Source organism: Lonchura striata, chromosome 28, assembly GCF_050655825.1.
Source record: "Lonchura striata isolate lonStrDom1 chromosome 28, ASM5065582v1, whole genome shotgun sequence".
NCBI lineage: Eukaryota > Metazoa > Chordata > Aves > Passeriformes > Estrildidae > Lonchura > Lonchura striata.
The window spans coordinates 1,424,147-1,446,892 of record NC_140730.1 but is presented as its reverse complement, the minus strand read 5'-3'; the positions used below and the strand labels follow the sequence as shown (position 1 = coordinate 1,446,892).

Here is a 22,746-nt window from a genome sequence, read left to right as displayed (position 1 = left end):
CATTCCTGAGCACCCCTGAACATCCCTGAGCACCCCTCAGCATCCCAGCAATGTCTCCAGCTCTGGGCAGACACCTGGAATATTTTCCTGGGCAGTGATGCCTGGAATTCAGGGCAGCTCTGCAGACCACCCGTGTGCACCTGGCCCACGGGGAATTCCTGGTGGTGCTTTGGTTATTCCTTGGCTGAAGGGGTTTTCTGTGAGAACCTCTCAGTCCTTTGTTTGAAAACTTGGCTTTGCCTTTTCCTTGGAAATCTCTCCCTGTCCTTTCTCCAGGGCTTTTCCTGCTGGGGAAGGTCGACCCTCCTTTGTGAAAGTTGGATTGATGCCTTTTAATGCTTTCCATTCTCAGCGATCACAGTGTCAACTTGTGCTGCTTGTAAGAGTTGAAATTGTATTTTCTTCCTTCTTTTCTTTCAGCTACAGCTGCAGAAAACCCAATATTTGCAACTGGGGCAGAGCCGTGGCCAGTACTATGGGGGGTCATTGCCAAATGTGAACCAGATTGGGAACAGTGCCATGGATCTCCCCTTCCAGGTGAGTTCAGAGGCTTTTTCCTTGGATTTGCTGATGAATTCTGGGCTTGGAAGCTGCTGTGCCCTCCCAGGCAGCTGCTGGTTCAGGAGGCAGCACCCTGATTTAAAAACTTGGGGTGGGGTTGGGATGTGTGGGTGTTTTTGATGTTGATTGTGGTAGATTTTAATTCTCCTGTCCCTGGTTGTGAGGCTTTGGGGGTCAGGAATACTCTGAGAGATGCCATTCCTGATGAAATCTGGCAAAGTGCTGTAAATGCAAAGCAAAATGGGAGGAAATAAAGATGATGTTGGGGCTGGGGGGTGGAGGAATCGATGTGCATGTTCTGTGGGAGGAATTTTGGGAGAGGAGAAGAGCAGTGGGACACAAAGTGGTATCAGAATAATCACTTTTTTTTGGGCTGGCTGGAAATGAAATGTAAGAATGTCCTGGCTGGGTTTTGTGACTCCAGGGACGATGCACCTTAAACAGAAAATCAGAATTTCAGGTGAATATTTTGCTGTGTGAAGCATGTTTGGACAGGGGATGTTGTCCAAGGACAGGATTAGTTGGTGGATCCTTTGTGGACTCCCGATTTGCACATTTAGTTGATTTAGAGTGGCCAAAATAATGAACATTTCTGCATCAGTTTTCCTTCTTTGAGCAGTCAGAGTTACGGTTGAGCTCACGAGGATGTGGTGGGAAGGAAATTTTGCAGTTTGTGGTTTTCTGATGAAGGCTGTTTAATAAAGATGGAGAAACTCTTGCTGACCTCCTCTAACTGCTTCTTGAAATAGGTGCAGACAGCTGAATTTGGGCAGGTTAAAGCCTTGAATTTTGTGCCACAGGAGAGGCAAAAGTCTATTTTGATCTTTTATTCCCTGTGGAATCCAGAGCAGAGGTTTGTAGCGGATTGAAGTCCCCAGTGCTACTCCACAATGTCTGCTCTGTTCAAGCTTTTCTCTTCAGCTTTTTGTTAGGGGGATTAAAAATTCCTTTTAAACAATAATATTTCAGTATTTCTATGCTTGATGGCCATCACTGGTGTTTTTTACCTGGACTGTTTTAATCCTGACTGCTGAAAAGTGAATATTCAAAAAATTTATGAATGACTGGAGGAGGAGACAGAAACAAACTATCCTTAAACCCTGGGGTTTGCTGTATTTTTTTCCACACACACTCTAAAAAAAAACCCCAAATTGATGTTGTTCCAGATAACAAATGGTGACGAGCAACAAAACAACCCCATGTGTTTGTAGCAGGGGGGAAAATCTTCCCAGGTTTTCCCAAGCACGGCTCTGGGGTGGTGTGAAGGCAGAGCCTGGGTGGTTGTGCCTGCTGAGAGCGTTGGTGTCTGAGCATCTTCTGCTTCTTTGATTTGCAGCACAACGGAGCTCTGGCTGAAGCCTTTGGAGCAGTTCCTGTCTCTTTGGTAAACAAGTTTTTAGGTTTGTGCAAATACGTATTTAGGACTGGTCCTGTTTGCCCAGGTGGATACGTATTTCTGCACACCCGCTGTGCTGCACACAGGATTTATTTGGTTCACCCCCAGCTCCACAGGACTGCAGGGCTGCCACACAAATCCAGGTTTTGCCGTGCATCCCAGTCTGGAACATGCAAATAATTCCTGTGCAGACTCCCTGGACTTGCTGTCATGTGGTTATTCTGGTTTTTTTGGGGGGTTTCTTCGGTGCAGCTGGTGGATTATTCCGTCTTGGCCTGTGGTTTCAGCGATCTCTGAGCATGTGCACTCAGCCTGCATGTTTAAATCCATGGGGAAGGGCAGAATGAATTCCCAAATCCTGCTTGGCACCAGGAGGCACCAAAATACCAACCAGCAGTAGGTACCACTCCTCCTTCCCCCTCATCCACCTCTCCTGGGTTTATTTCCCAAGAAATCCTAAAAGGACGCTTGGAGAGCGCTGAGCTTTTTCCTTCCTGTCTGTATTGAGCTGCTTTTTTCATGGTTTGGGGGGTTTTGGGCCTGCTCTCAAATCCTTGAATGTTTTTCAGGGGAGTGAAACTCTTTTAGTTCTTAATTTTCCCCAAATACAATCAATGCTCATATCTATTAATTGCTTTTAATCCATTTTTTTTCCCTAGAGTTAAATATCTGCTGCCTTGCAGAGATGGGGAATTTTAATCCAGGAACATTGCCCTGCTGTTTGGCCCTAAATAAATTTTGTAGGAAGGTTGCTGAGAGAAGCCAGACCCGTTGGAGGTGATACCCATTTCCTCAGGTGTTTTCTGTTCCCCTAAATTCAGGATTCTTTTGGGATCTGGGTTCCTGGAAAGGCAGGGAACAGCACTGTCCCAAAATCCCTCTTTCCATAAACTGTAGCCCTGATCTGGGACACATTCTGTGTTTATTTGTGCCGCTGCTGCACTCAAATGAGATTTTGATGGTGTTTTTAACAAGGAAATCACGCCAATAAAAGGTAAAATCCTAAGAAATAGCTGTTTTTACATGGAACTTTTTGTCTTTATAATTTTATGCTTTGGCCTCCCTTTAAATTCCAGGTGAGCCCTGTGCTCAGGACTGGCTGCTCCTTTTTTAGCAGCGCTGTGCTGACACCACTGACATAGGAAATTGCTTTTCCTGTTGACCTTCCAAGCACGTATTTGCAAATTTTGCTGCCTTTTGGGTTGTAACAACAGAAAAAAGGAGGAGTTTGAGACCTTTTGTCACTTTGGAATGATGAATATTCCCACTTGTGTGTGGGGATTGTTGCTCAGGGCTCGCAGCAGAGATTAAAGCACCGTGTTTGAATTTAAAACCCTTAAAATTGAGATTCTGTTTGAGATTTCTCAGCCAAGTGAGGAAGTGAAGAACAAACCTCATGATTTGAAGTCCTGTAAAAAGTCACTGTGCTCCTTTCTAGTCCCCTGTTGCCTTAAATATTCTGCTGCATATAAAATGTTGGCCCTGAAATGAGAAAATAAACACTACAGCCCCTCTGCAGCTCTGTTAACACAGCCTGTGTGTGCAGAGAGGGTGAGGAGCCCAATGTTTGCTGAAGAGAAAAGAGTTTAAAATAGTAGAAAGACTCTTTAAAAAGTTCATACAAACAAAGTCTTTCAAAATAAATGCAAAGCTTTATAGAAATAATCTTTTCAACAGCCAAAGCTGACACTTGGAAAAAAAAAGAAGAGCAAAAAAAAAAGAAGAAAAAAGGGATGAATGTGGAAGCCAGATGGTTTCAGGGCTTGGCAGACAGGACAGTGCATTTGCCACGTGCAGCACCTGAATGGAGGAGGAAATTTTGGATTTCCAAACAGATGGTGTTGAGGGACTCAGCAAAGCTGTTCACATTGGCAGCGAGTGCAGGGCTGGGGAGGATTTTTCTCCCTGGAGACCCATAAATTGCTGGTGGAGTACGAGCAGAGATTGACCCCTCGGTACTTCCTTTGTCCCCCCGGTACAGCCTGGGAAGGGCTGTGGAAAATGTGAAAGTTTTCCAGTTTAGCCTGGGAATTCATCTTCCCTGTCCTTCCCCTGCCATCCTCCTGAGCTCATCTGCTCAGGATGTCGGTGAGATAAGAGTCCAGGTGGGATCGTCCCACCTCAGGTCACTGAAGGAGCTGAAAATCACTTCAAAACCATCCGACAGAGGAGGAAGGAAACTGCTTTTCTTTTTCTTTTCATTCTCTCAGTGTCCCCTTCAAATAAATCTGCTGCAAGGAGGGGTGAGAGGCAGCCTGGGAGCAGGCAGCGTGGCCTGGGGAATGCTGAGCTCAGCGTGCAGCTCCTCCCTGCATCCCCTGCCCTGGCCTGGGCTCTGGATGTCGGCATGTTCCTCCCGTGCACCCTGCATGCTGCACCAAGGGCATGTGGCAGCGGCTGGCACTCCTGCCACCTCAGCCCGGGGCACCAGGGCTGCCTGGCTGTGAGGCAGCTCCAGCATGGCCCCTCTGGAGGAGGCAGCTTTCCCAAAAAAAGCTGTCGGAGGAAAAACAAAACCACGCAAAGAGCACCTCTTGTTTCGAGTGATTCCTTGGAGCGAGCCAGCCTGGCACACGAGAAGGAGGAGGAGGAGGAGGAGGAGGAGGCTCTGGGCAGGCTGGGGCTGTTTCCCTGTCTAACCCCTGTGTCTCTCCCAGACCCCGTTCCAGTCGTCGGCGCTGGACACGAGCAGGACCACGCGGCACCACGGGCTGGTGGACAGAGTGTACCGGGAGCGGAACCGCCTGGGCTCGCCCCACCGCCGCCCGCTCTCCGTGGACAAGCACGGCCGGCAGATATCCTTGGGAGCAGGGCAGCCAGCATCCCTCCCCTCTGCACTCTGGGGGTGCCTCACCACCAGCGTCCCTCCCTTCTGCTCCCTGAGGGTGCCTCACCACCAGCATCCCTCCCCTCTGCACTCTGGGGGTGCCTCACCACCAGCGTCCCTCCCCTCTGCACTCTGGGGGTGCCACACCACCAGCATCCCTCCCTTCTGCTCCCTGAGGGTGCCTCACCACCAGCATCCCTCCCCTCTGCATTCTGGGGGTGCCACACCACCAGCATCCCTCCCTTCTGCTCCCTGAGGGTGCCTCACCACCAGCATCCCTCCCCTCTGCATTCTGGGGGTGCCACACCACCAGCATCCCTCCCCTCTGCACTCTGGGGGTGCCTCACCACCAACATCCCTCCCCTCTGCATTCTGGGGGTGCCTCACCACCAGCATCCCTCCCTTCTGCATTCTGGGGGTGCCTCACCACCAACATCCCTCCCCTCTGCATTCTGGGGGTGCCTCACCACCAGCATCCCTCCCCTCTGCACTCTGGGGGTGCCACACCACCAACATCCCTCCCCTCTGCACTCTGGGGGTGCCACACCACCAACATCCCTCCCCTCTGCACTCTGGGGGTGCCTCACCACCAGCGTCCCTCCCCTCTGCACTCTGGGGGTGCCTCACCACCAGCGTCCCTCCCTTCTGCTCCCTGAGGGTGCCTCACCACCAGCATCCCTCCCCTCTGCACTCTGGGGGTGCCACACCACCAGTGTCCCTCCCCTCTGCATTTTGGGGGTGCCACACCACCAGCATCCCTCCCCTCTGCTCCCTGAGGGTGCCTCACCACCAGCATCCCTCCCCTCTGCACTCTGGGGGTGCCTCACCACCAACATCCCTCCCCTCTGCACTCTGGGGGTGCCACACCACCAGCATCCCTCCCCTCTGCTCCCCATGGGTGCCTCACCACCACAGGTCCCTTCTCCTCCCTCTCCCCCAGCAGCACAGTCACTTCCCAGCTCCATTTCCCTGCTTTTCCCAGCTCCATGTCCCCGCTTTTCCCAGCTCCATTTCCCTGCTTTTCCCAGTCCATGTCCCCGCTTTTCCCAGCTCCATTTCCCTGCTTTTCCCAGTCCATGTCCCTCCTTTTCCCATCTCCATGTCCCCGCTTTTCCCAGCTCCATTTCCCTGCTTTTCCCAGCTCCATGTCCCTCCTTTTCCCAGTCCATGTCCCTGCTTTTCCCAGCTCCACGTCCCTGCTTTTCCCAATCCATATCCCTGCTTTTCCCAGTTCCACGTCCCTCCTTTTCCCAGCTCCATTTCCCTGCTTTTCCCAGTTCCATGTCCCTCCTTTTCCCAGCTCCATTTCCCTGCTTTTCCCAGCTCCATTTCCCTGTTTTTCCCAGCTCCATTTCCCTGCTTTTCCCAGCTCCATGTCCCTCCTTTTCCCATCTCCATGTCCCTGCTTTTCCCAGCTCCATGTCCCTGCTTTTCCCAGCTCCATTTCCCTGTTTTCCCCAGCTCCATGTCCCTGCTTTTCCCAATCCATGATGTGTTCCCAAAACAGCTGCTGTTTGTAAAGTCAGGGCTCAGCTTTGCTCAGCCTCCCGTGGGCATGACCCACGTGCAGCTGCGGGATCGGGGCACCCAGCAGGGCTCACGCAGGGCACAGGTGCCCTGTGAGTTTGGTGGCTTTCTCTGATGGGGCTGCTGCCATCCTCAGCTGGGCTCGTGTGAGGCATTTGGCTCTGTCCCACGGAATATCCAGTGCCTAAACTGGGCTTGAAGGGTGGAGCAGTGGGTCAGGAATTGACTGGGTGGATGTTCTGGTCACAGCTCAGTGTCCCAGTGCACAGCAGTGCCAAGTGGTGTCCTCAGAGCTGGTCTGGGGACATTTGAGGGTGACAAGGACAGTGGGATTGGGTGCACCCTGTCAGCTCTGTGTCCTCTCATTGCAACCCAAACCATTCCAGGATTCCTGGAAAGGTCAGGGCTGTCCTGGGGAAATGGAGTTTCCCTCAGAGCTGAGCAAGCCCAGCCCGGGGTTCTCCTTTGCAGCTCCTGGTGCATTCCAGCACAGGCTGGTTCGGGCTGTTGCCATTTGGATGGGGATGAGCCGAGCCTTTCTGACAGGTTTAAAATCAGCTGGGGCTGGAGGGGGTGTGTGACAGGAGGGCGGAGGCACCAGCACTTAAATCCATGGAAAAGGCAGGAAGATTTTTTACTGCTCAGACATCCCAACAATCCAAATAACACTTTGGGTTGAGATCCTTTTACAGTTCCCCGTAGAGAATCTGTGAGTTGAGTGGTTCTGACGGGATAATTGGAATTATTCTTGGGAAGAGAAGTCCTGCTGGAGTGGGAAGTGTTGCTGCCTTAACCCTGGCCCACGTGGACAGCTGCCCCTATGGCACGGTGTACCTGTCACCGCCGTCGGACACGAGCTGGAGGAGGTGGGTGCCACTCCCGGGGCTGTTCTCTGAGCCTGCAGCAGCTTGCAGCTCTGCCTTTCCAAAGTCACCAACTCAGCTTGCAGTTCAGCACCGCTCCTGTTAGATGAGCTTTAAAATCCAGGTGGCTGCAAGGGATACTTTGATGTCATGGTACCTTTGGAAAGGTAAATCCTTAATCTGTAAAAATCCTCAAAAAGCTGTAAAAATCCAGTGTTCCCAGGCACAGCCCAAAACTTGGATGTTTCTCTGGGTGCAGAAACTGGGCTGGGCATGTTCCAGAGGGAAGGAACACGGAGTTACACTTTGAGGGTGGCCACACTCACAAACTTCATCCTGAGTTGTGCTGCCCATGGAAATTCCCATCTCCACAACATCCTGAACCATTCCTTTTCCTCCTCCCATCCAGGAATGTTTGTTTTAACCACCACAATAACCAAAGTATGGCTAAACAGCTTAAACTGGCATTATTTGATCTTGTTTAATCTGAACAAAGCAGATAAAACTCTGCTCTAACAAGGACAACCAATTTATCCTGTGTTCCTCTCAATCCCATTATTGAAACAATCGCTCTTCAAACTTGAACTAATTGTTCTGCAAATTGATTGTTTCACAAGGAAATTCTGCTTGGTTGCTGCCATATAGAGAGTTTTGGGTTTTAATACACAATATTGAGGTTTTACCGAGTTGTTGCTTTTATCTGAGAGGAAAATTCTTTTATTGAGTGAAGCTGACAATAAAAATATTGTGGGTTTTGCTTTCTCTCAGGACAAACTCTGATTCTGCCTTGCACCAGAGCACCATGACTCCAGCTCAGCAGGAATCCTTTTCAGGAGGGTCGCAGGACATGCAGCAGAAAAGAGGTGAGCAGAAAAAGAAAAAGATAAAAAGATTTATAAGAATTTTATAAGAATGATAAGATTTTATAAGAATGGTTTGGGCTCCAAACCATATTTTTTTGGGGGGTTTTTATAAAATTCAGGAGTGCTGGCACTTCCTGTGGCACAGCACTTGGGTCACATTCACCCTCCTGGGTGCTGAAATCCAGGGAGAAATGCCACAAAACGAAGGGAGAGGTTTTTCCTGAGCCCCGGAATTTGTCATTCCTGCCCTGGGACTCCGGTGCCGAGTTCTGAGCTCTCCTGGAGCTCCTGGAGCAGCAGGAATTCCCAAAATCCCAGTCAGGGACACACAGGGAAGGAGCAGAGGCTTCACCTCCGATTTATGCCTGGGGGATCCCCAGGGAGGAGGCAAATTCCAGAGGATCCCAGAACAATTCCAAAGGATCCCAGGACAATTCCAGAAGATCCCAGGAAAATTCCAGAGGATCCCACAACAATTCCAAAGGGTCCCAAAACAATTCCAGAGGATCCCAGAACCATTCCAAAGCATCCCAGAACGATTCCAGGCTGGATCCCAGGACAGTTCCAGAGGATTCAAGAACAATTCCAGAAGATCCCAGAATTCCAAAGGATCCCAGAAGAATTCCAGGCTGGATCCCAGGACAGTTCCAGGCTGGATTCCAGAACAATTCCAGAGAATCCCAGAGCAATTCCAAAGGATCCCAGAACAATTCCAAGGTATCCCAAAACAGTTCCAAGGTATCCCAGAACAATTCCAGAGGACCCCAGAACAATTCCAGGCTGGATCCCAGAAGAATTCCAGGCTGGATTCCAGAACAATTCCAAAGTATCCCAGAACAATTCCAGAGGATCCCAGAATAATTCCAGGCTGGATCCCAGGACAGTTCCAGAGGATTCCAGAACAATTCCAGAGGATCCCAGAATTCCAAAGGATCCCAGAAGAATTCCAGGCTGGATCCCAGGACAGTTCCAGGCTGGATTCCAGAACAATTCCAGAGAATCCCAGAGCAATTCCAAAGGATCCCAGAACAATTCCAAGGTATCCCAAAACAGTTCCAAGGTATCCCAGAACAATTCCAGAGGACCCCAGAACAATTCCAGGCTGGATCCCAGAAGAATTCCAGGCTGGATTCCAGAACAATTCCAAAGTATCCCAGAACAATTGCAAAGGATCCCAGAACCATTCCAAAGGATCCCAGAACAATTCCAGAGGATCCCAGGACAATTCCAGAGGATCCCAGAAGAATTCCAGGCTGGATCCCAGGACAGTTCCAGGCTGGATTCCAGAACAATTCCAAAGGATCCCAGAAGAATTCCAGGCTGGAGCAGCTCTGGCACCCTCAGTTCTGGTGCCCTCTGCTGGGCCCTGCTCCAGCTCCAGCTCAGGAAAATCGGGAATTGCTCATCCCAAAGGCCTTTCCCAGCCCTCAAACGCCCCGATCCTAAAGCAGATTCCCGAATTTCATCCTTCCACACGCACCCAGCAAACACCGAAATCCTGCGGAATTCCAGGAATCGGGCAAATCCTCAGCAAGGATGGAATTTCCTTTGCTTTGGAATTTTCTGGGAAGGATCTAGGTACAAAACAAGACCCTCTGAGGGCCAGAAATAAAAACATCAAAATATCTTCTTTATGGAATTCCTGGTTAAAAAACATTTTAAAAAGCATTAAAAAAAACTTCTTAATGAAATATTAGTGTTAAAAACATTTTTAAAATATCAAAAATATATTCTTTACGGAATTCCGTGTTAAATACAATTTTAAAAGCTCAAAAATATCTCCTTTATGGAATTCCTTATTAAAAACATTTCAAAAAGTTTAGAAGTTTTTCTTCATGAATTTTTTAAATTAAATACATTTTAAAAAGCTCAGAAATACCTTTTGTATGGAATTCCTTGTTAAATACATTTTATAAAGTTCAAAAATACCTTTTGTATGGAATTCCCTTGTTAAATACATTTTTATAAAGCTCAAAAATACATTTGTATGGAATTCCTTGTTAAATACATTTTTAAAAGCTAAAAAATATATTCTTTATGGAATTCCTTGTTAAATACATTTTCAAAAGCTCAAAAATATATTCTTTATAGAATTCCTTGTGAATTGAAACTTTGTAAGATTTTCCCATAGGTTCAACTTCCAAGGAGCTGAAGATTATTGATTATTTTAATGATTTTGATTATTTTTATTAATTTTTTAAAATTATTCTAAATTTATTTTGATGATTAATCTTTTATTTTTTATTTAGTTTTATTGCTGACTGTCCCTGGAATGGAAGAAACCACCTCTGATGCAGACAAAAACCTCTCGAAGCAAGGCTGGGACACTAAAAAGGTGGGAATTGCACATTTCAAAGGCTGGAAATGTTATTTTTCCGGACAGATTTCAGATAAATTAATGATTAATTAATAACATACGTGAGGCTGGAGATGAAATGATGTGTTTAAACAAAAAAAAAATAAACATTAGAGCAGAAGGGTGTGAACACAGCCTTGCTTGTATGAGAGGAAACTCCTGAAATTTCAAATTTGTTGGGTCAATAAAGCAAAAATAAAAAAGATAAATATCTTTTAAGAGATAAAAATAATAAATATCTTCTAAGGGCTGCCAGATTTGACATGGAAATGCTGAAATTAAATGGATAAATTGAAATATCCCTGAGGCAATATCCTCCAGCAGCATCTTTATTTTGAAATATTTCTTTTTTTATTTCAGGCTGGGTCGTCGAGACCTAAATCCTGTGAAGTTCCAGGAATCAAGTGAGTCCTCAGCAATTTTAATTTAAAATCACCAAAATCTCTAAGAAAAACCAGGGATGGAATTTCCTCTTGCTTTGGAATTTTCTGGGAAGGTTCTGGGTACACAACAAGACCCTCTAAGGACCAGAAATAAAAATATCAATATAAAAAAAGGTATTAAAATATGTTAAAATAGAAAAAAAATTATAAAATATGTGAAAAATATAAAAAATCGTACATAAAAATATAGTCTTACAAAAAAAACTTTAGAAAAATATTTATAAAAATAGATTCTTTATGGAATTCTTTGTTCAATGCATTTTAAAAAGTCAAAAATATCTCCTTTATGGGATTCCTTGTTAAAAACATTTCCAAGAGCTTAAAAAGCTTTCTTAATTAAATTTTCTTGATAAATACATTTAAAACCCTCAAAACCTCATCTTAATGAATGTTTCCTGATAAATGCGTTTTAAAAAGGTGAAAAATATCTTCCAAATGAAATTTTCCGGTTAAATGCATTTAATTAATTTGAATAAAAATCTTTTAAAATCGTGTTAAAATTTTAATAAAAACTTAAAAAAATCTTAATACAATTTGAGTAAGAGTAAAAATTTAAAGAACCTTAATAAAAAACTTTAACAATCTTAATAAAATTCTAATAAAAATGTCAAAATACTTAAAAAATGTTTATAAAAATTTAAGAAAAATCTTAATAATTCAAGAATCTTAATAAAATTTTTGTAAAAGTTTTAAAGAATCTTAATAAAATTTTAATTTAAAGTTTTAAAAATTGAGTAAAATTTTAATACAAATTTTAAAGTATTAATAAAATTTTAATTTAAAGTTTAAAAAATTGAATAAAATTTTAATAAAAAATTTAAAGTATTAATAAAATTTTAATTTAAATTTTAAACGATTTTAATAAAAATTTTAAAGAATCTTAATTTTAATTTAAAATTTCAAAATTTTAATGAAATTTTAATTTTAAAAATTTGAATAAAATTTTTAAAATTAAGATTTTAACGACTTTTAATAAAACTAGAATTAAAACATGTGAATAAAATTCTAATTGAAATCTTAAAAAGCAAATAAAATTTTCAAAAAAATTTTAACGACTCTTAATAAAATTAAAATTAAAAAATGTGAATAAAATATTAATTGAAATCCTAAAAAACTTGAATAAAATTTTCAAAAAAATTTTAACGACTCTTAATAAAATTAAAATAAAAAAATGTGAATAAAATATTAATTGAAATCCTAAAAAACTCGGATAAAATTTTCAACAACAATTCCAACGAACCCTAATAAAATTCCAATTTAATGCGGAATTTTTTAAAAAAGAAACACCTTGCTAAAAGCCTCTCTTTTACCCGCACTGGCTGTTTGTGTCCCCGCAGCATTTTCCCGTCGGCCGAGCAGGAGGCTGGCACGGCGGCGCTGGTGCCCGCCGCGCACAGCACGGGCGGCTCGCTGCCCGACCTCAGCAACATCCACTTCCCCTCGCCGCTGCCCACGCCGCTGGACCCCGAGGAGGCGCCCTTCCCTGCCCTCAGCAGCTCGGGCAGCGCGGGCAGCCTGGCTGCCAACCTGACCCAGCTGGGCATCGGCTCCGCCAGCGCCGGTGAGGCTGTGGGGCTGACAGGGTGCTGCCGGGAGTGCCGGGAGTGCCAGGGGACTGCCAGGAGTGCCAGGGGACTGACAGGGTACTGCCGGGAGTGCCAGGAGTGCCAGGGGACTGACAGGGTATTGCCAGGAGTGCCAGGGGACTGACAGGGTGCTGCCGGGAGTGCCAGGAGTGCCAGGGTACTGACAGGGTACTGCCAGGAGTGCCAGGGTACTGCCGGGAGTGCCAGGGGACTGACAGGAGTGCCAGGGTACTGCCGGGAGTGCCAGGGGACTGACAGGAGTGCCAGGAGTGCCAGGAGTGCCAGGAGTGCCAGGGTACTGCCAGGAGTGCCAGGGGACTGACAGGGTGCTGCCGGGAGTGCCAGGAGTGCCAGGGGACTGACAGGAGTGCCAGGAGTGCCAGGGGACTGCCAGGACTGCCATGAGTGCCAGGGGACTGACAGGAGTGCCAGGGTGCTGACAGGGTACTGCCAGGGGACTGACAGGACTGCCATGAGTGCCAGGGGACTGACAGGAGTGCCAGAGTACTGCCAGGAGTGCCAGGGGACTGACAGGGTATTGCCGGGAGTGCCAGGGGACTGACAGGGTACTGCCGGGAGTGCCAGGAGTGCCAGGGGACTGACAGGAGTGCCAGGGGACTGACAGGGTACTGCCAGGAGTGCCAGGGGACTGACAGGAGTGCCAGGGTACTGCCAGGAGTGCCAGAGTACTGCTAGGAGTGCCAGGGGACTGACAGGGTACTGCCGGGAGTACCAGGAGTGCCAGGGGACTGCCAGGAGTCCCAGGACTGCCAGGGTACTGCCAGGAGCCTGGCTGCCAACCTGACCCAGCTGGGCATCGGCTCCGCCAGCGCCGGTGAGGCTGTGGGGCTGACAGGGTGCTGCCGGGAGTGCCGGGAGTGCCAGGGGACTGCCAGGAGTGCCAGGAGTGCCAGGGGACTGCCAGGAGTGCCAGGGTACTGACAGGAGTGCCAGGGTACTGCCGGGAGTGCCAGGGGACTGACAGGGTACTGCCAGGAGTGCCAGGGGACTGACAGGAGTGCCAGAGTACTGCCAGGAGTGCCAGGGGACTGACAGGGTACTGCCGGGAGTGCCAGGGGACTGACAGGGTGCTGCCGGGAGTGCCAGGAGTGCCAGGGGACTGACAGGAGTGCCAGGAGTGCCAGGGTACTGCCAGGAGTGCCAGGGTACTGACAGGGTATTGCCAGGAGTGCCAGGGGACTGACAGGGTGCTGCCGGGAGTGCCAGGGTACTGCCAGGAGTGCCAGGGGACTGACAGGAGTGCCAGGGGACTGACAGGAGTGCCAGGAGTGCCAGGGTACTGCCAGGACTGCCATGAGTGCCAGGGGACTGACAGGAGTGCCAGGGTATTGCCAGGGGACTGACAGGGTACTGCCGGGAGTGCCAGGAGTGCCAGGGGACTGCCAGGAATGCCAGGGTACTGCCAGGAGTGCCAGGGTATTTCCAGGAGTGCCAGGGGACTGCCAGGAGTGCCAGGGGACTGCCAGGAGTGCCAGGGTATTGCCAGGGTACTGCCAGGAGTGCCAGGGTACTGCCAGGAGTGCCAGGGGACTGACAGGAGTGCCAGGGGACTGACAGGGTACTGCCGGGAGTGCCAGGAGTGCCAGGGGACTGACAGGACTGCCAGGACTGCCAGGGTACTGACAGGGTATTGCCAGAAGTGCCAGGGTAATGCCCAGGGTACTGCCGGGAGTGCCAGGGTATTGCCAGGGACTGCCAGGGTACGGCCAGGAGTGCCAGGAGTGACAGGGTACTGACAGGGTACTGACAGGGTACTGCCAGGTGTGCCAGGGGACTGACAGGGTACTGCCGGGAGTGCCAGGAGTGCCAGGGGACTGCCAGGAATGCCAGGGTACTGCCAGGGTACTGCCAGGACTGCCAGGGTACTGCCAGGGAGTGCCAGGGTATTGCCAGGGTATTGCCAGGAGTGCCAGGACTGCCAGGGTACTGCCGGGAGCCCGGCTGCCAACCTGACCCAGCCGGGCATCGGCTCTGCCAGCGCCGTGAGCCCCCGGCTGCCAGGGGGTGCAAGCACGGGGAGTTTGTGTTTACCCACAGGACCTTCAGCTTGTGTTCTTGATGCCCAAATCTGCTTTTTGGGGGTTTAGTTTTGGGTCTTTTTTATGGTTTTTTTTAAAAAAAAAATTTGATTTTTTAATGTTTTGGTCACTTGGAGTTCCTCGTGCTGAACCCCAGCATCCCTTGTGGCATGGGAATATCTCCAGGAGCCACCTGCCCTAAAATTGTGGGATTTGGGGAATTATTTCCCAGAGGGAATTTGGCTTCACTGCTGCTCTGTATTATATGGACAAAAAAATGAGGAGTTTGTGTTTAGTTACAGGACCTTTATCTTGTGTTCTTGATGCTTTTTTGGCATTGGTTTTGGGGTCTTTTTTATGGTTCTTTAAAATAATTTAGTTTTTTAATGTTTTTCATCACTTGGCATTCCCTGTGCTGAGCCCCACCATCCCGTGTTTTATGGGAATATTTCCAGAAGCTCTTTTGTTTCCGTTCCTTTAAAACAGCAATTTTTTTTCATGTGAGGATCCTTTTGAAGTCAATTCTTCATTAATATTTTAATTATTAATTGATCTTTTTAAAGTAATTTCAATGATAATGATGAAGAGGTTTTGTTTTTTGGGTTTTTTGTTAATTATCAGTGACAGTTGCAAGTCTGTTGATTCCTAGAATAGAAATGAGGAGTTGTATCCAAAAATACAAATATATTTCCTGTGCTGGGCAGGATTCCCTTTCCCACTTCTCCTGGGTTGGGAGGAGGAAATGACCGAGCAGGTGAGCTGGGGAAGGAAAAGAGAATTTAACCATTTAAAGGATTTCAACATTTGGGGACTTTCAGCATCCTTGGAAGAGTTTTTTTGAGCTGCAAAATTTGAGGGATGGGTTTAGAAATCAGGATTTCAACCACAGTGGATCTCCACAATTTTTTTCCCCCATAATTAGCAAAGTAAATGATAAAAATCCAAAGTGGTGAGTCTGAAACTGAGTCAAAACCATCCCAAATTCAGGATGTGCTCACTGGTTTCAGCCCAGCTTCTCCCTGCAGTGACCCCACGCTTCACCCATTGCCCCGCTCAGCTTTTCCTCTTTCCAAACCCATTTCCCAACCCTCCCTTGGGGAGAAATCCTCCCTGGAGCCTCCTGTGCCCTGCTCAGTGCCCGGGGCGGTGCCCAGGGGCCGCGGGCACGGCGGCACCGGCCGGGCGCCAGCGCCTGGGGCCAGGAGGAGCCAGGGCTGGGCTGGGCACCTGGGCACCTACCTGGGTACCTGGGCACCTGCCTGGGCACCTACCTGGTCACCTGGGCACCTAGCTGGGCACCTGGGCACCTGCCTGGGCACCTGGGCACCTGCCTGGTCACCTGCCCAAGCACCTGAGCACCTACCTGGGCACCTGGGCACCTGCCTGGGCACCTACCTGGTCACCTGGGCACCTAGCTGGGCACCTGGGCACCTGCCTGGGCACCTGGGCACCTACCTGGGCACCTGGGCACCTACCTGGGCACCTGGGCACCTGCCTGGTCACCTGCCCAAGCACCTGAGCACCTACCTGGGCACCTGGGCACCTACCTGGGCACCTGGGCACCTGCCTTGGCACCTGGGCACCTGCCTGAGCACCTGGGCACCTGCCCGGTCACCTGCCCAAGCACCTGAGCACCTACCTGGGCACCTGGGCACCTGCCTGGTCACCTGCCCGAGCACCTGAGCACCTACCTGGGCACCTGGGCACCTGCCTGGGCACCTGGGCACCTACTTGGGCACCTGCCCGGTCACCTGCCCAAGCACCTGAGCACCTGCCTGGGCACTTGGGCACCTACCTGGGCACCTACCTGGTCACCTGGGCACCTAGCTGGGTACCTGGGCACCTACCTGGGCACCTGCCCGGTCACCTGCCCAAGCACCTGAGCACCTGCCTGGGCACCTGGGCACCTACCTGGGCACCTGCCTGGGCACCTGGGCACCTGCCCAGGCACCTGGGCACCTGCCTGAGCACCTGGGCACCTACCCGGTCACCTGCCCAAGCACCTGGGCACCTAGCTGGGCACCTGGGCACCTACCTGGGCACCTACCTGGTCACCTGCCCAAGCACCTGGGCACCTACCTGGGCACCTGCCCGGTCACCTGCCCAAGCACCTGAGCACCTACCTGGGCACCTGGGCACCTGCCCGGTCACCTGCCCGAGCACCTGGGCACCTAGCTGGGCACCTGGGCACCTAGCTGGGCACCTGGTCACCTGGGCACTTGCTTGGGCACCTACCTGGGCACCTGCCCGGGCACCTGCCCGGCCTCAGCCCCTTCTCCTGCTGCCTCCTGGCATCCTGGCCCTCCTGGCTCGCTGGCAGCCTGCCCGGAGCCCTGAGCTCTGCGGGCACCTCCCGTGGGCTGCTCCTCCCTGGCAGCTCTGGGGAGCAGCTGGCGCCGGCCCGGCCTCAGACCCTTCCCTCGCGTCCTGCGGGGCAGAAAGGAGGGCAGGTTTCCAAAGGCCCGGGTTTTGGGTTTGAGCTGAACCAAATGATGATGTTTGGGTTGTGTGTCCTCACCCCGTGCTGGGCCGTGGCTCTTGGGAGCGCGGTGGACATTTCCTGCCCTGCTGTGCCATTAAAAACGGGGCTCTTCCTGCTTAACCAGTTCTGCTTTTTCCATTCCAGAGCTGTTTGCTTTTGCGGTACCTCAAGTGCCCTCTGATAAAGGCCGGTTCCAGGGTTTGTTATCTCATTCCCTGAATCTGAGCCCACACAAAGAAAACAGAACCTGCTTTTCCTGGGCTGGGCCACGTGCAGGGCCTGTGGTGCCTGCCACTGCTGAGGCTGCTCTGCCTCTTCCAATTCCTCATCCTGGCCACCAACCCGACCAACCATGCCTGGGCCTGAGCCAGGACAAGCCACGGGACTCTTCCTCTCATCCCGATGCTCTTCAGCCTGACCAAATTAATTACAGATCACCTAACGAGCTCCCGGCCGCTCTCCTCTCCGGGTTTCAGGCGTTGCTTTGGGCACGGAGCTCAGCAGGGCCTGGCTGTGGCCCTGCTGAGGGGGGTTCTGTTCCCAGCAGGAATGACGACGCCGCCGGCCCCGTCCCAGCACCGCCAGCCCAGCGTCAGCCCCCTGTCCTTGGGCACGGACTCGCGGCGGCCTCAGGCCCAGCAAATGTCCCCCACGCTGTCCCCGCTGTCACCCATCACCCAGGTAGGAGCCCAGATATTCAGCTTTTCCAATCACAGCTCCATCTGCTTCATCGGAGAGCCACAGGGGTATGGAGAGGGAGTTCCTGCCTGGGGGAGTGGGAGGGAATGGGATGGAGTTCCCAGAGAAGCTGTGGCTGCTCCATCCCTGGAAGTGTCCAAGGCCAGGTCGGACTGGGTTTGGAGAAGCCTGGGATTGTAGAAAGTGTCCCTGCCCATGGGACGAAATCAGCTTTAAGGTCCTTTCCAGTCCAAACCATTCCATGATTCCATGAACTTCATCTCTTGTTGTATAATTTCCTGTTTTAAAGGTGTTACTTAATTCAGAGCCTTAAAACAGGAGAGGTTTGTAGAAGGGGCAGATTTTACTTCCTCTTTTCTAGAGCTGTGATAAAAACCATCTCTTAGACCACATTTTTTTGTGTTGTCCCAAAGTGAGCTGTGAAATTTGAAAGCCGTTTCTCTCAATTAGCGAGAGAAACTCAATTAACTTTTAAAATTGATTTCATGGTGGCTCTGTGACTGCCCAGGTTGGTGATTTCTGACCTTGAGATTCAACTGGGCTTTTAAAATATTGTTTTATACAGGATGGTTTGGCTTGGAGGGAACTTAAACCTCATCCAATCCCCTCTGCCAGGGGAGCAGCTTCTTGACTCTCTAAACCTTTAGATGCCATTTTTACAACACAAACCGATCCTGACTCCATTTTCTTGGTGTGAAGAGGAGTCCCCTGCCAGCGTGGCTGATCCTGCTCCTTCTTTTGCAGGCCGTGGCCATGGATGCATTGTCCCTGGAGCAGCAGCTCCCCCCGTACCCCTTTTTCACCCAGACCAGCTCCCAGCAGCAGCAGCAGCCACCAGTGGCCAGTTCCCTGCCCCAGACCCCCCCTCTGCTGCAGAGCTCGGGGCTGCAGAGGGGTCCCCAGCTGCCCCCTCTGTCTGTCACGGTACCTTCCACCATCCCCCAGTCCCCTCCCGGCAGCCAGAGCCAGCCCTCCATGGGGATCGACATCAACTCGGTGAGTTTGGCAAGGGCTGTGCTTGGGGAGGGCTGGCAGCGGGCACTGGGGCTGGGAAATCAGGATGGACACTCACTGGGGCTGGGAAATCATCCTGGATAGTCACTGGGGCTGGGAAATCAGAATGGACACTCACTGGGGCTGGGAAATCAGGATGGACACTCACTGGGGCTGGGAAATCAGAATGGGAAATCACTGGGGCTGGGAAATCAGGATGGACACTCAGTGGGGCTGGGAAATCAGGATGGACACTCACTGGGGCTGGGAAATCAGAATGGAAAATCAGTGGGGCTGGGAAATCATCCTGGACAGTCACTGGGGCTGGGAAATCAGGATGGACAGTCACTGAGGCTGGGAAATCAGAATGGACACTCACTGGGGCTGGGAAATCAGGATGGACACTCACTGGGGCTGGGAAATCAGAATGGGAAATCACTGGGGCTGGGAAATCAGCCTGGACAGTCACTGGGGCTGGGAAATCAGAATGGAAAATCAGTGGGGCTGGGAAATCAGCCTGGACAGTCACTGGGGCTGGGAAATCAGAATGGAAAATCAGTGGGGCTGGGAAATCAGCCTGGACAGTCACTGGGGCTGGGAAATCAGAATGGAAAATCAGTGGGGCTGGGAAATCAGCCTGGACAGTCACTGGGGCTGGGAAATCAGGATGGACACTCACTGGGGCTGGGAAATCAGAATGGACAGTCACTGGGGCTGGGAAATCAGAATGGAAAATCAGTGGGGCTGGGAAATCAGCCTGGACAGTCACTGGGGCTGGGAAATCAGAATGGACACTCACTGGGGCTGGGAAATCAGGATGGACACTCACTGGGGCTGGGAAATCAGCCTGGACAGTCACTGGGGCTGGGAAATCAGCTTGGACAACCCCGTGATCATGAGAATTCTAGGGAGGCTGAAGTAAACTTCAAATTGTTTTGGTTGAATGAACCTTTTAAGTGTTTTCTACAGGAAAATTTTTATTCAGTTTTGTCCAGGTTTGATTAGACCCAGCTTAAATCTGTCAGTATTTACTAGGAGATTTTCAGGGTGTTCAGTGTCCCCCCAGCACATCATGATACAGACTGGGGGAGCTCCCAGAGCCTTGAGAGAGAGTCCACAACAACCATTTCCCAGTCCAATGCCACCTGGAAAATCCATTTTCCAAAAGCTGTCTAGAACCAGGTATTCTCTGCAGCTTCACTACTTAGAACCCTTTTATTTCGAGGAATTTTAGAGCGTGTATTCCAAAGTGGGATTTGTGGCTGCCTCCAGTGCCCAGAAGAATTGGAGCAGGGATTTACGGACAGATCCCTTTTCCTGCTTGTTCTAACGTGGCCTGTTAGGAACTGTTGTGTCCCAGCAGCTGAAAATCCCAAATCAGGAATCACAGGCCAGGGAAGAGGGGAGGTCCCAGCTCCCCCAGCCCCTCCTGGCCCTGGGGGCTCCTGGCAGTGACAGCAATGGCTTTGGGAATGGGAACAAAGCAATTCTGCTGCTCTGTTGTGGATGGAAGTTTTAACAGTTGGTGCTCCTTGGGAGCAGCTGCTTCCCTTCCAGGGTGGGAAGGACAACCCAGCAGTGGGAAGGATCCCACCCCACTCAAAACCTGTCCCTGTTTGGATTCTAACCCTCACGTAGCACCAGTACGGACAATTCTGATCTCATCTTTGCTTTCTGTGTTGCTTTCCTCATCCTAAACCTCTTTATGACCTGAACTTCTAGGCTGCTGTGTTGATCTTCTAAAGCAACTCAAGTAATTCCTAAATAAACAGATTTAAAGCCACTTTGTCAAAAAAAGCCTTTGGAGCTGTCACAGCCTCGCTGGCAACTTCTGCACAGGTTTTGCAAAGCAGAATTGAGATTTATTTGTAGTTTGTACAGCTTCTGACAGGCTGTAAGTGGCACTGCAGAGCAAAAGGGGAAATTTTCTCAGGATTTAGAGAATTAAGGGTGAAAAACTGGCAGTGCAGAGTTCTCCCATACTGCAAATCTGATTAAATTCACTGGATTGCAGGTTCTCCTCAATCACCCCTTAATTTCTAATGAGAGTAAAATAAGAAGAGCTGGGCTACTCTTGATGTTAATTAGCGCAGCATTATTTAAACACCATTAATATTATTAATTTGATACAGAAAAAACCTAAATCTTTGAAAAGAACTTCTCAAGACACCTGAGAAGAGTATGAAAATCCCAGATACAGGCGTGCAGAGCACAGTGTGAATCCCCTGGGGCTGCCTGCTCCGTGTCCTGGGGCTCAGTGGAGTTTGGGGCCCAGGTTTGTCACTCAGGTGTTCTCACCTGCCCTGTGCTGGTGACACACCTGGAGGCAGAGCAGCATCCCACCGAGCCCACACGTGGGGCTGGAACTGCAGCTGAAGCATGCGTGACACTCTTTTGGAATTATTCCCAGCTTCCAAGACTTCTTTGCCCTAAATCCTTGGCTGACCTGATTTTTTTTTTGTTGTTTGTTTAATATCTTTTGAACGGCGCCTAAGCGCGAGCAGGCAGGCAACGCTCCCGGCTGCGCCTGCCCCTGCCCTGGCGCTGTCCCGGAGCTCTGCCCCGTTTTTTGGGGGGCTGATTGCCGTGGTGCTGTGTCCTACCCAGGCCGTGCAGAGGGTGTTGGTGTTGTGCAGGGCTCCCTCGGTGCACGCTGTTTAACTCTGTGTCCTTCTGTAGGCCTCACTCCAGCAGTACCGCAGTAATGCTGGCTCCCCAGCCAACCAGTCTCCCACCTCTCCTGTCTCCAATCAAGGCTTCTCTCCTGGCAGCTCCCCTCAAGTAAGGGACTCTGTGCTTCCACAGGCCTTGCTTCTCGTGCGTGTTCCAGCTGGATTTCTCCATGGCTGCCCCGTAGCTGTCTCGCCGTGCCCCCGTGTGTGCCTCGTGCCTCGCCGCCGCCCCTCCATCCCCGCTCCCACAGGGCTCAGGAGCTGCTCAGCTGCCCCGTTCAGGGAGCTCAGAACCACAGCATCAGGCTGCTGCTGGTTTGAGGGGCAGAACCTCCAGGTGGAATCCTTTCAATTGCCAGGGTCCCAGGGGAGCTGATGGCTGTGAGGTTGGGAGGGCGAGAAAGGGGGAATTTCAGTGCCTCCTGCAGCAGGAAAGCTCCTGGGGCACGAAATATTTCAATATTGACACTAAATATCCCAAACGGATTTAGATCAGGATCTTTTCCATGTGAGAGCACACCCAGTGAGAGAAAACACTGGAGAAAATGCTCCTAAAATGAGCAGCTTGTGGCTGGCAGGGAATGGGTTCCCAGCACACTCCCTTGCATGCCAGCTGCTTTTCCTTGCTCTGCCTGTATCTCCTCACACATCCACATGTCCTGGATGGAAATCACGACTTGGGGGAGTGTGTGATCCTCTGAAGGGCTTTTTTTTACCTGCCAGCAGCAAGGCATTAAAACCAGGCAAAATTTGAAGGTGCCCCAGTGTAAGAAAGTGCATTTCCAGTGCCTGATGCTGCTGAAAGAGCCCCAGCTGGCTGCTCTGGAGAATCCCACCTGGAGAAAAGAAGTGCAGGGAATTCTTCCAGAGCATCACAAGAGGGTGAAAATCCATTTTCTGTTCCATCACTGAACGTTGAAGGCTGTAAGGAGGATCCTTTCTAAATAAGTGCTGCCCCTTCCTGGTTCCCAGGCAGAAGCTCCAGGTCTCCTTCATTAGCCAGGTCATGGTAAGCTCAGCCCTGGATCCGAGTGGCAGGAATTGTCTGCATTTCCTTAACCCTGCCTTGCCTGCCTCTTAACCTCTCTCTGCTGCCTGCTTCTGTGGGTTCTGCTGTGCTCTGTGTGCCTCCAGGAACCAGCACTGTCCCCTAGAGCAGAGCACGCTGCAAACTCTCAGCTCTCACTGGACAGCATGTCCAAATTTGGGGTTTATGTTGAATTTTTCCCCCACTTTGATTTCTCAGTCACTCTGGCTTGGTTTTGTCCCCACTGGTCAGTCCCAATGACCAGAGCACACACACTAGGCTATGGTTTTTCCTGTTGGTTTTATCCTGTAAAAATTTCCTCAGGTTTTGCTGTGTTTGACAGGGACACCACAACTCTTGACTGGCAGGCAGAGGATTTATTTGGTCTGCTCTCTGTAGTTTTGGCCTCTGA

At 50.1% G+C, this 22,746-nt stretch overlaps 1 protein-coding gene across 9 annotated transcripts in view; it reads left to right on the top strand.

Annotated features, from left to right (window-relative positions):
* The window catches only part of CRTC1 (CREB regulated transcription coactivator 1), a 57,788-nt gene that overhangs the window by 19,331 nt on the left and 15,711 nt on the right, over positions 1–22,746 (top strand). For 2 of the 9 annotated variants that reach the window (XM_077788859.2, XM_085562187.1), the window contains exons 2-12: positions 421–537; positions 1,898–1,945; positions 4,615–4,752; positions 7,116–7,177; positions 7,943–8,037; positions 10,287–10,372; positions 10,754–10,797; positions 12,174–12,397; positions 17,488–17,624; positions 18,387–18,638; positions 21,315–21,416. In XM_077788859.2, the coding sequence (XP_077644985.2) occupies positions 421–537; positions 1,898–1,945; positions 4,615–4,752; positions 7,116–7,177; positions 7,943–8,037; positions 10,287–10,372; positions 10,754–10,797; positions 12,174–12,397; positions 17,488–17,624; positions 18,387–18,638; positions 21,315–21,416 (1,305 nt within the window). Of the gene's footprint in view, positions 1–420; positions 538–1,897; positions 1,946–4,614; positions 4,753–7,115; positions 7,178–7,942; positions 8,038–10,286; positions 10,373–10,753; positions 10,798–12,173; positions 12,398–17,487; positions 17,625–18,386; positions 18,639–21,314; positions 22,719–22,746 lie in introns of all 9 variants that reach the window. The other 7 variants (XM_077788861.2, XM_085562188.1, XR_014950250.1 and 4 more) reach the window with 6 other exon arrangements.